The sequence below is a fragment of the Argiope bruennichi genome, chromosome X2 (genome assembly GCF_947563725.1).
Source record: "Argiope bruennichi chromosome X2, qqArgBrue1.1, whole genome shotgun sequence".
Taxonomy (NCBI): Eukaryota; Metazoa; Arthropoda; class Arachnida; order Araneae; family Araneidae; genus Argiope; species Argiope bruennichi.
In genome coordinates, this window is record NC_079163.1 from 68809194 (window position 1) to 68823018 (window position 13825).

The 13825-nt window shown below is 32.1% G+C and overlaps 1 protein-coding gene across 5 annotated transcripts in view; it reads right to left on the reverse strand.

Annotated features, from left to right (window-relative positions):
- Positions 1-13825, reverse strand: part of LOC129961102 (E3 ubiquitin-protein ligase HUWE1-like) — a 254804-nt gene that overhangs the window by 56059 nt on the left and 184920 nt on the right. For all 5 annotated transcript variants that reach the window (XM_056074928.1, XM_056074930.1, XM_056074931.1 and 2 more), the window contains 2 exons: positions 995-1064; positions 383-537 (listed from right to left, as the gene is read on the reverse strand). In XM_056074928.1, coding sequence (XP_055930903.1) covers positions 383-537; positions 995-1064 — 225 coding nt within the window. The remainder of the gene's footprint in view (positions 1-382; positions 538-994; positions 1065-13825) is intronic.

Below are 13825 nucleotides of genomic sequence, written 5' to 3' on the forward strand. Positions count from 1 at the left end.
ACTAAGATTAAACATTACGGATACGATAATTATAGTTGAGTAATTCTAGAAAAATGAACTGAAATAGGAATTTACCGCCGTTTTAACTTATTTTACACGCTCACATACAAATTTCTATAAATTTACAAGATCAAAATTTACAAATATACGACATATACATTGCTACATATAAAAAATACAATACTTATGACATTACATCGATTTCGATAAGCAATTTTCTTGATCTAGATTATCTTTTCAAAGTTTAAAATAATGCAAAATGGCATTCTTGAATATTTAAATAGAGGTATTGCAACTTAAATTCTCTAACATAAAATCAATCTTTGTTTTGCAATATTCAATAAATATTTGCTGTATAAAAATCAGAGTTCATTTAGCATACTTGGACCTATCATATGAAAGGCAGAAGGAGGTTCAAGCAAAGTAGATGAGGTTACTTCCCGATCATCAACATCAGCTGTATCCATTGGCGTGATATTGCAAAAAGAACTCAAATCAGGTGATTGCTGCTGAGAAGTCAGAGATGGCTGAAGCCAGCTATGAAGCAGAAGAATTTGAATCTGAATGATATAATCTAACACACTTATTTAAAGAGAGATAAATAAATTATACTAAAATTCACTTCAATATAAATCAAAAAATGTTAAAAAATTATTTTAATAGTATAAAATTTTTCTGAACTCGGATTTATTGTACTGAATCATGTTGCAGTTCTTTTAAAATACAAATTAGAAAATATCATAGAATGATTCTAATAAAAATTACATATTTGCATATTTTGGGATTTAAACAGAAAAAGGACAAGATTATTAATACACAACTATGACGCACATATCAATATAAGGCATTAAAAGCCACCCCAACCTTCTCTTCAAAGAATATGATACCACTCAGTCATTCAGGAAAATTAACTATGCTATTACTAGTTTTTTTAAAAATGCATTTTAATGATAAGAACTAAAAGGAAATAGATGAAAATAACTTCTTCACTCACTTTGAGGGTGAAGGAGTTGTAATGGAAGATGGATCAAAATGATGCAAGCGAGGCACAGTAGATGGCAATACTGTAAAAATGAGTGATAATTTCTTTAATACTCAAATATGAATAAAGGTAAATTAAGAAAATACTTTTTGCATTACTAAATTTTTTAAAAATAATCAACATGTATTTTTTTAATATGCAGCAAAAAAGAATCAAAATAATAACATTTAGGAGAATCTTGATAAGTTCAACAAAAAAGGACATATCAAATATTGTCTAAACAAAATTTATTTTTGTAATTGTTCTAGGCGAGTGCTACAAGATCTTAAAAAAACAAACTGATCAGCATTAACTACAAAAATCTTGATGGATTTCATTAGTTCAGTTGAACTTCTATGAAGTAAAAATATAACCTGACATTTGGTCTAACTCTTTTGGGAAAATGCGAGAAAATGAAGGAAGTTTATGGTTACAGTTTAATATGCTTATGCCTGCTTTTGGAATCATGGTCATCTATAACTTTTCTGATCCAACTTTCTTAGCAACATCTTTTTATTTTAGTCACAATATTTCATTCAAAATAATTTATGCAAAATTTCTACCTCTAACAATAGTGGGGGTTATGATGAATTAATATGAATTAAAAAAAAAGTTTTCATTCATTTAATCATCTTGCAACCATCCATTATCGATCTACTAAAGTCGTTGATAGCTAATGATAAGGTTCATTCAATATTTTATCAAAAATGTCTATGATAAATAATGACCATCACTAATCGAGGACACCGGAAAATATACTGGTGTCCATGAATTAACGGTTCACAACATTTTAAAAGAAAGAAGGGAAAAAAATGTCAAAGGAATTTTATGTTAACAAAAATATAAATTACATAAATAAGCCTGAGGAACGAATATCATGGTTTTGGAGAGATGAACAAAGTGATCAAAATTTTTTGACAACAATTTCTTTCATAAAATCTTATGTTAATAAATAATATGTTTACATGCATAGAATTGGTTACACATACTCTTGACAACATTATTCAAGTTAATTTAAAGCAAATCTTGACATTACTGTTTAGAAGCCCTGACAAGGTATTTTTCGCCAAGTGTTGATGGATTATATTTTTTCATGTGTGCTTTTCAGGGTTAAGGTGAGGAGTGCAAGTACTTCATTCCAACACATCTATTCACTTTCTAGAGACATGTTGGAGGGTTAATACACGGTGCATTATATAACAGTGTACATTATTAATCATGAAGATCAAAGAAGCTAAATACTTATGGCCCTATACTATCCTGACAATAAGGCTTTGCCTATGCCATTTACCAAGATGCAAAGTTGTATAAATTTTAAAACACCACACCTATCCATATCATGTCGATATCGATTCCATGATGGCCAACCTGCAGGATATTTAAAGAATAGGCAATTTCGGATTCACACTAAAGGCACTGACACTTTGAATCGGACGATAAAAATTGCTTTCCTCAGCAAATAGTAAATCCTCACGTTGCCGATTAGTACAGTTAGAATATATGATCTAGTATTCAAGACATTATCAACTACGCTTATTCTAAATCGCTAAATGTATAACCTTCTCATATATACTTAATTCATTTTATTTGCTACACGAAGGAAAAAAAATACGTGCACAATACAAGCACACTATCATTTTTTTTCACTGACCAGCTTCACCCTTGATCCTCTTATGATTTACATGCTTCTCATGCAGAACAAAATATTTACATACTCATTTATAAGCAACATCCACTTTCCGGAAAATTACGCCAGCTTCTATTAACCATTCATTATTAGAGCACAAATGTTAGCATTTCGTGTTTGTATCTTGATTTACAGACAACAGTATAAATATAAAAATTGGTTCTAAATACAAAAATTCCTAAAATCAACATCTATGGTAAATGCAAAATTATTTAGTATCCGGAAATCGAATTTGTGCTTTAGACGCATTTTCCACAACCGAACGAAATAAAAATCGGACATAAAATTACACTTTAGTTATAAAATCCCATAACAGATTTGATGTATTTAAGTCATAGCGACTTTGAGCTATCTCGTTTACATGTTTTTAAGACCGAGAGACGGTCAATTCTTTAATGGATTTATATCAAAATTTGATAAGTGCCTAGACTATAGATGGTAATTCTGTATATTGAATTTTACCTATGCATCACTCTTCCTTTTGTAGTTGTCATGTTAAATTATATTCAAAGACTACCTCAGATCGGATTTTGCTCAACATTTGACAGAAATATACAAATTTGGAATAAAGAGCATATACCATATTTCATCCATCGAGATCAAAGCGTTAAGTCACAAACAGACATTTTCCAAAAATGTGTTTTTCGAACCCAGAGAAGTCCGAAACATGGAGATTCAACAAAACTAGAGTTCGAATTTTTTGACGATTATTATACTTTCTCTATACTACATATATGAGTAAATAAAAAGTCAACAATACTTCAAATATGAATCATTGTAGGATGAAGATATAAATTGTTGACAATTACACTTCGGAAATCATACCACTTATTAATTATTTCTGAGAAAAGTTTCAAGTTTCAGTCCCCGACTTCAATATTTCCCAACTTAAGTTCCTGTCCCAACCGAGTACCAATAGACATTGGTATTAGGTTTTTACTTCCATCATTCGACAGAATAAATAATGGTTTCATAAGAAATAGCTAGGAGAGAAAGAGCCCTTTTTTAAAGCATTATAAGAGAAAATTATCAAGCTCCTTTATATTTGTAAATAACCTATAAAATTCGCTAGATGGTGCATTTTAATGAAAAATTCTTTTTCCATGCAGATCATAATTACTTATATAACAAAGATATGAGACAAATGTATGTTTGAAATTTTCATATTAAACTGATACTCAGAATTCAAAGATAAAATTTCTGGCATATGAAATTTTATTCTAACCTGAATTTATCATTAAATTATTTAAACAATATTTCTGAAGAAGGAACTGTGAAGTTTAAAAAATAAAAAGTCATTCAAATTTCAAGCAGTTTTTAAACAAAAACTAGTTAAATTCTGAGCTGGTAATGATCCTTTTAAATATTGCAATGGCTAAAAATATATTAAATAACAAATTAAACATAATAGTTATATAAAGTAAATTATAAAAAATACTGAAATAAATGCATGCTGAAAACTAAACACAAATTACATTAAATATAGTAGTTATAAAACTGTCCAAATGGAGGCACTCTGATTAAGAACAAACAATCGAAATGCAAGTTTCTTTTTCATGGATATATTAATCCATTCAAATTATTCTTCATATAAGTACACATGCCTATGAATTGAAACTTTCAACCTTTATGAACAAGTTAGACTGCATTTCATAAGTGTAGTGACGAGCGCCTGTTGGCGAGCGCCATCTGCTGGTTGTTAGACGGAGTTGACGCTGGTTAGACGGGTAGCAGATCAGACGGATCTGGACGAGAGTGAAGACGTAGCAGATCAGACGGATCTGGACGAGAGAAAAGACGTGGCAGATCAGACGGATCTGGACGAGAGTAAAGACGTGTCAGATCAGACGGATCTGGACGAAAGTAAAGACGAGACGTATTCGACGAAATCTACTGAATGTTCAATTCTTTTATGTTAATGTATATATATCCTAAATGTCCTAATCGTCCTAAATGTAATTAAATGTGCGTTCTAAAATGGTAGTGATTTCTGAGTCCTACAAAATATGAGGGTTCGGCCGAGATTTTAATGAAGACCGGCACATAGACGAAAGAAGAGCCAAACAGGAGTGAAATTTGACGTAGAGCAATTTGACGTGCTACAATAAACCTTTTGGATACCAACTCCTTGTGGACTGACGCAGTGTGGATCGACGTTGAAGAAATTGTGAGTACAATTTTGATTTATTCTCAAGTATGGCATTTCTTACACGAGCACGAAAGAGCGACTTACTAACTTTAGTAGACGAATTAGAACTAACGGCACCACAGGATGCCAAAGTGCGACAGTTAGTTACAATGATAACAAAGTCGAAAGACTATGACGAAAAGTTCGTAAAAGATTTACTTTTAACTATCACTCAGGAGCGCGAAAGGTTAGATGCTGAAAAGGCCAAAGCCGAAAAGGCTAAGGCAGAAGCCGAAAAGAATGAGCGTGAATATACTTTGAAAAAGTTAGAACTTGAGTTAAAAAGTAGAGAAAATACTTTAACTGCATCAGATATGCCTAAGACTGATATATTAAAATTGCTAAAGAATTATGATAATGGCGGAGACATAAGTGTTTACCTTTCGTTATTTGAGAAACAAATAAGTAGGGCTAACATTGCAAAAGAAAACTGGATTTCTTATTTACTCGGGTTATTACCATTGGATATAGTCAATTTAATTGCTCGCGAACCTGATCCATCAGCTAATGACTATGATTACATAAAAAAACTGTTGCTTAAAAGATTTAAATTAACTTCCGAACAACTCAGGCAGAAGTTCTTTACTCACAAACGAGATTCTTCTTCATCATGGCGGGATTTCGGTTTTGAGCTGAATAACTTTTTTGAGGAATGGATAAATTGTTTAGAAATAACCGATTTTGAAGATTTAAAGCAGCTAATGGTCGTTGACCAGTTAAAGAGTAAAATACCAAATGACGTACGCGATCATTTTCTCGACGATTTGCCCAAAATAAAGAAAGTAGAAGATTTGGTTAATAAACTGGACGAATATGAAGCTGCACGAAGTCACCTTAAAAAGGAAACAAACAGAAATTGGCGTGTTTCCGAAAACAGAAGTAAATTTGATATCGCGAAAGAAGCTAAAAATTCACCATTGCCGTTCGTTCGTGCTCAAAAGAATTATGCTGATGATAATTACTATAACAAGAGTAATAATAAATGTTTTAATTGTAATGAGACTGGCCATAAATCAACTAATTGCAAGTTTAAAAACAAAGGATTGAAATGTTTCCAATGTGGTAACTTTGGCCACAAAGCCAGTAACTGCCCGCAAAGAGATTTTAAAGTGTCTCTCTCTAATAAAGTATATACTCGTAACTCTCCAAAAACTGTAAATAAGCTTAGTAAAAATGTTGAAATAAATGGTGTAAATTGTGATGCATTAATTGATACTGGAAGTGATATTACTATGATTAATTATGATTTTTATTTGAAAATTGGTAAACCTAATTTAACGACTGATAATGTGAAATTAGCTGGTATAAGTGGAGATAGCATTACTCCTCTAGGTTTTTTTTATTGTGATATATTAATTGATGAATATGTAATATCAACCAATGTGTATGTGTTAGAAATAATGCCGAACGAAATAATCATCGGCATGGACGTATTAAATAACCTAAGCTTTTCATTCCAAGAAAATCAAATTATCATTCATGAAAAAAGAGCCCAAATAAATTACACCCGGCTGGTGAGAAACGAGGTCAAGGTCGCATCACTACGTTCCTCAGAGCTGAAAAGAAACAGTCAGACACCTATTTTTGCTGAGGCTGGCAAAATAAATACACATCCTCTCCCATTCTTCATTCATTTAGCGGATTCGATAAACTATGATGAAATCGACATGAGTCATGTAAAAAAACCGTTGAGACAGGAAATAAATCGTCTATTAAATAAGTATTCGCCAAACAAAACAAAAAGTACTGAGTTGCAAATGAAAATAATATTGAGCGATGATATTCCGATTAGTCATAACCCTCGAAGGTTGCCTTTTAAAGAACAAAAATTCGTTGAAACTCAGATTGATAAATGGTTACAGGAAGGGATAATAAAACCTAGTTGCTCAAATTACTCTTCACCTGTGGTTTTATCCAAGAAGAAGGATGACAGTTATAGGTTATGCATTGATTATCGTAAGCTAAATAAAAAGATGATTGAAGATCGGTACCCTTTACCCCTCATAGAAGATTTGCTCGACAAACTTGAGCAATCAAAAATATTTACTGCTTTGGACTTGAAAAACGGATTTTTTCATGTAGACGTAGAGAAAGATAGCACAAAATTTACGTCTTTTGTAACACATCATGGCCAGTGGGAATTTCTTAAAGTACCATTTGGACTTTCCAATAGTCCGAGTGTATTTCAGCGTTACATTAATGTGATATTTAGGAATTTGATGCTAGATGGAACTGTACTGATTTATATGGACGACATTATTATACCATCCAAAACCGAGGAAGAAGGGCTAGAAAAATTACAACGTGTTCTGAAGGTTGCATCAGAGTACGGTTTGGAGTTTAATTTTAAGAAGTGTCAGTTTTTAAAACCACAAATAGAATTTTTAGGCTACAGAATCCAAAACGGAACTATACAGCCCTCTGTATCTAAAACGGTAGCCGTACAAAAATTTCCACAACCACAAACTGTTAAACAAGTACAAAGCTTTTTAGGCCTTACTAGTTATTTTCGGAAATTCATACCCCACTATTCAAAAATCGCAAAACCGCTTAGTGATCTACTAAGAAAAGACGTTGCATTTAAGTTTGAATCTGAACAAAAGGAAGCTTTTCAAAAACTCAAAGATATTTTAACTCAGGAGCCAATTTTGCATCTCTATCAACAGGGATCAGTTTTAGAACTTCATACAGATGCTAGCAGTCAGGGATTTGGAGCAGTGCTGCTGCAGCAGGGAACCGACAATAAGTTTTATCCTATTCATTATTTTAGTCGAAAAACATCTCCACAACAAGAAAAATATAGTAGCTATGAATTAGAAGTTTTGGCTGTAATCGAAGCGTTAAAAAAATTTAGACATTATTTACTGGGTTCTAAATTTAAAATTGTGACTGATTGTTCCGCTTTTCAACAAACTATGAGTAAAAGAGATCTTACACCAAAAGTTGCAAGATGGGCTTTACAATTAGAGGAATTTGATTACCAAATTGTTCACAGATCAGGAAAACAAATGGCACACGTAGATTCTCTTAGTCGAAACGCAGTACTTGTTGTTACTCGTTCATATAGTGAAGTGACCACTAAAATAGCCAATGCTCAAAATCAGGACGAATTCCTTAAGAAATTAAAAGCTTTGATAGATAAGCAAGAATTTTACATACCAAAGTTGAGGTCAAAAATAGAAAGTGTGATTGCCAATTGCGTGGAGTGTATTCTTTGTAATAAGAAACGTGGGAAAGGTGAAGGTTTCCTTAACCCCATCCCAAAAGAAAATTTGCCTTTTAGTACATATCACATAGATTTCATTGGCCCTATGCCTTCTACAAATAAGAACTATCAGCATATTTTTTCAATAGTCGACGCTTTTACAAAATTTGTCTGGTTGTATCCGGTTAAATCAACATCTACTCAGGATGCAATAACTAAACTTAAGCTTCAACAATCTACTTTTGGAAATCCGACAAGAATAATAACAGACAGGGGTTCAGCTTTTACCTCAGAAGAATTTGAAACATACTGTCAGGATGAAAATATTGAACATTTCAAAATTAGCACTGGAATTCCTCGCGGAAATGGGCAAATTGAAATAATGCATAAAATTTTAATACCCATTCTATCAAAACTCTCAATAACAGATCCTACCAAATGGTATAAACATGTTGCATCAGTGCAAAAAATAATCAATAGTACTGTTTCGAGAAGTACAAAGTTTACCCCGTTTGAGCTTTTAACTGGTGTAAAATTAAAAGATACAACTGATTTACATTTAAAGGAAATATTGGAAGAAGAATACACAAAAGCAATGATGGAAGATCGAAATAATATGAGAGAAGAAGCAAGGGAAAACATTTTGAAGATGCAAGAAGAGAATCGGAAAAGTTTCAACAAACGAAGAAAAGTGGCGCGCATCTACAAACTTGGTGAATTAGTGGCCATACAACGGACGCAGTTTGGAACTGGACTCAAACTAAGACCAAAGTTTCATGGACCATATCGGATTGTTAAGGTTAAACCTAAGGATCGCTATGACGTGGAAAAAGTTGGATGTCATGACGGACCAAATACAACTTCCACAGCAGCCGATTTCATGAAAGCATGGTCTTCAGACTAAAAAAAAAAAAAAAAAAAAAATGTTTATTGTTTTATCCAGATACTGTTTTCTTTTTTTTATTCTTTCAGATTTTTCTACTTTAACTTTCGAGGTCGAAAGAGACGTCAGGATCGCCGAATGTAGTGACGAGCGCCTGTTGGCGAGCGCCATCTGCTGGTTGTTAGACGGAGTTGACGCTGGTTAGACGGGTAGCAGATCAGACGGATCTGGACGAGAGTGAAGACGTAGCAGATCAGACGGATCTGGACGAGAGAAAAGACGTGGCAGATCAGACGGATCTGGACGAGAGTAAAGACGTGTCAGATCAGACGGATCTGGACGAAAGTAAAGACGAGACGTATTCGACGAAATCTACTGAATGTTCAATTCTTTTATGTTAATGTATATATATCCTAAATGTCCTAATCGTCCTAAATGTAATTAAATGTGCGTTCTAAAATGGTAGTGATTTCTGAGTCCTACATAAGTTATATATAATTTTTCAAAATTTAGATGAATTGATAGCAATACTACTTTAGTATTGCTAATTTAGTCCTGGCACCTTCTAAGTTACATTTTGACAGTTATAAATGATTTCCAAATTAAATGCAAAATATACTTTTATATTCACTTAACTATTTTATGATGCTCTTAAACACTGACAGAAAAAAAGATTAGAAATGCAGTTTAAATGGAATTGTATCCGTGGAATTCTATTATTTGTAATTATTACTTTTCGTATAATTATTCATATCCTAAATATACTAATTAATGCTGTTAATAGATGGCGCTGCTTATATTCTCTAAGCAGTACAGTTGGAAAATGAGTAGCAAGCACTTATTTTTCTCAATTCAATGCGACTATTATACATTTAACTGGTGCAATTAGGCACAGAAATTAGTTGCTCATTGTTAGAGGCAATGTTATCGTACATGTAATCGCAAATCGCGTGTTAGAGTAAATATAATGATTTTTGTCGATGTTCTGTGTGCGATATTGAACTGCAACAATAAATAAGCAAAAGACAACTAAGAATTGTTCTTTGGACAAAAGCCCACAAACCGAACTACAAACTAACAAGATGTCTGCAAGAGAAACAGGCAAGTTTTTTTTATTATTATTTGCTATTCTTATTTTATGAAGATTTCAAGAGAGGAGTATCTGATAAATTATTTTTAGAAGTAACCTTGAATTACGATTTAGCCATTCTTTAGTTTCAATTTCGTCACGCAAAAGACTGATCCCTTACCTCGTTTCACCATGTACCATCCGAAAACACAAAACTCAGATTATAAGGACTTTTTGAAGAACGTTTATTTAAGAATTTGAACGATTAGATTCAGAATTAAGCGCCGTTTTTTTGAAATCGTAGAATCTCGTGAGAATAGATAATTTCCTTAAAGTTAAAATTTCAAAATAAACTAACCTGATGCTTTTAATACATCTCAATCTATTACTATTGAAACACAGAATATTTAGGTAATAGTACTTAGTGTGAAATTGAATTTTCGATAAACGAAACTTAACATACCAGTAGTTTCTGGCAAATATGAGAGTTAGATGAACTTTAAAGATTCATTTGCATCAACAGTGTATTCTCATATTTCATTGAATAATAGTCAGACGTTATAATATTTGTAGGACTAGCTTTTTGAAGAATCCGCTTCCTTGATAAAACGTATGCCACTGCCTAATGATCTATACGAAGAAGCATGGGAAAAATTGATAGACAGGTACAAGACAAAGAAGTAAATTATTTCTGAATTGATCAAAATGCTTTTGCGTTAAAAAAGCACCTTCAAAGCCAATTTATCGAATTTGTGAAATAGATACACCAGTGAGAAGTTTTGAAAGGTCCAGGAAAAGAAGCAGCTAGCATAGCAATTAAATTAACCATCCATCTATTACAAAAATTAGATCCTGAAACGAGAAGACTTCGGTCAATTAAAACTTAAGAGAGTTTCCTATGTGGAAAGAATTCTTGGAATTTTTAAAAAATAGATATTAATTTCTGGAATTGATGATTTTTAATAAATCTGATTCCAAAATTCCGACTAAGTATAATTCTGTTACTTGTAAAAATATTCACGAATATAAAACATATAAAAATGTTTGAAAGGTTTAGAAATGTATAAACTATTTAAATCCATAAAATTTAAAAACATGAATTTGAAGCTCGGAAGAATTTTGTAAAATGAAACATCTTTGTCTTTTGTGTTTGAATTCCCATAAATATAAAGAATGACCAAATTATCATTTAAAATGCTACATATATCAAGGAAAACAAATTTCAGTTTTACATAAAGATATCAAAAGTAGTAGTGCATGTGATTCAGATACTAAATCTTAAAAAACCATACCGCTGAAAGCAATATCTGTCAGCGCGAGCAACCGCTAAGCAATGAATCAACTACCGCTAAAAGTACACAGTAATTTTAGTAATTCCCTGAATAACTCAAAATGTGTATCATTTTTATTTAGAGCTTCGCGAGATAGAGGCTCCCAATTTAGTTTTGTAAGCAAAAATGTAATAAACATTTTAAGATTAAAAAGGAAGGACGATAGACTATCTGTTTGGAATAAGTGGAGTTCCAGCAGAAACCACATATAGCTCAGTTATTTAAAAAATACGGTGAAGATTGAATTCAGAATTTCTAACATTTAATGCTTTTATATTAAATAAATGCTTTTATATTAAAATTTGATGCTTCTATATAACATTTAATGCTTAATATTAAAGAAATAATTATTTGACAGGGATCCTTCTGTCAAATGAAGATTTTCAAGGCCATCAAAGAGTAATATGATTTTAGGATCTGACTGTTTCATTACAATAATGGAAGGATCATCGGAAAAGCACATTTTTGGTTCAGTTGTTCGCAGGTCGGATTCGAAAGGATTAATATTCAAATCTTATATGCAATCACATTTGATATTCGATGAAACGAATTGCAACATTGTTTCTATATTACAATAATTTTCGAAATATAAGTGTTGCCACTTAGGACAAATCTTGCCACCAAATAACTACTATTTTTGTCAGATTCCAACTTATTCACTTCTGACATAAAACAAATGAATAGAAAATTTTAGATGATCTAGAAGAAAAAAATTTGAAAGAAAAAAAAAAAAAATTCATTTGATTCTGCTATTAAAGAGCACCAATTTTCTATCGTAACTCATGGCACTTCATCCATTCCATTTTTAGCTACTAAATGTTACATCAAATACGTTGGAATTCTCAAAATATATATCCTTAAGTATCTAATATAAACCAAAATTCCTTTTACATGGATGATTTGATGGCTGAAACAAAATCTAATAAAGAAGCAATCGTGTTAATTCAAAACTTGTTAGAATCTCTAAATGCCAGAGTATTTCACTTAAGAAAGTGGCATTTTCAACTATAAGCTAAATTATTTAAGACATCTTGTCTAAATTCTAATGAATCAAATGTAGAATTTCCTCCCCAAAACTGTTCTAAAATTCTTGGGCTTATTTGACAAATTCTTCTATTGACTGTTTTATTTGTAAAATTAACTAACTTTGAGAGTGAAATTATAAAAAGATCATCACAATCAGCAAGGCTGTTTCATCCTTTGCATTTTATTTCAACTTGCACAATATTAATAAAAGTCTATCAGCAGTTATGGTTGATGAAACTTGATTGGTACGATACTTTATCAGGAATTCTGAAATTAAGTGGCATAAATTCAATAAGGAATTGCAGAAAATACATCACATTTCAAATCAAAGATGCAAATTTACCGAAAGGGAAATTACTCTCCATAGCTTTTCGGACTCTTCGGAATCTGCATACACCTGTGTAATTTATTCTACTCAACGAAATGTTAACGGTGTTACTAAAGTCAATATTTTTGCAAACTAAAAAATAATAACAAGGTAGCTCCACTCAAGCCTGCATACATTCCACGGCCAGAGTCAGATGGATAATCTGACTAACAGGAGTTAGTCAGATTATTTCGCTATAAATCTGTATGCTAGGACAGATTCGTAAGTTGCGATTTCCTGGTTGTCTTCATCTCCTCGCAACCAGAGGAAGCCGTTCATCGGCCATAAAACTTCAGATATCTTCGACCAGAGTTATAGGTCCTTCATCATCAAAATAAACAATGAATTTTTTGATGTAAAACCTATCCTTGAAGGTGTACCTCAAGGATCTAAACTAGGGCTAATTTTATTTTCCTTGTTTATTAATGATATATCCCCAAGCAATTTAACACTATGTTGTGCATGTACGCTGATGACACTGCAACGCTAGCTAGAAACAAAAATCAAAATTTCATCACCATAGCTTTAAACCGACATATTAAATCTCTTGAGGACTGGTTCGTCGAATGGAAAATTGAAATAAATGCTAGTAAAACTGAAGCTCTAGTTTTTAATAAAAATAAATGTAAAAAGAATTTCTCCCCAGTTAAAATTAAAAATCAAATTATCCCGTGGTCAAAGGAATGCAAATATTTAGGCGTTATTCTAGACAGTTTATTAACCTGGAAACCCCACTTTATTTACACAGCTAAAAAGTTTCGAGACCTAACTCGTAAATTTTATCCCTTAATTTCTCGAAACTCCAAAATGAGTAGAAAAAATAAAATGCTTATTTACTCTGCCTACTTGCGTCCAGTATTAACTTATGCCTGCCCTGTGTGGGGATATGCTGCCAAGACTAATCTTAGACTTATTGAACGCCAGCAAAATAACTTAATTAGAAATTTCTGCAATATGAAATACTACATGCCCAATACAAATATGTACTTATGCCTAGACTATCCCCCTCTTAAAAAATTCATTAAAAATCTAGCCACTAACGTCTTTA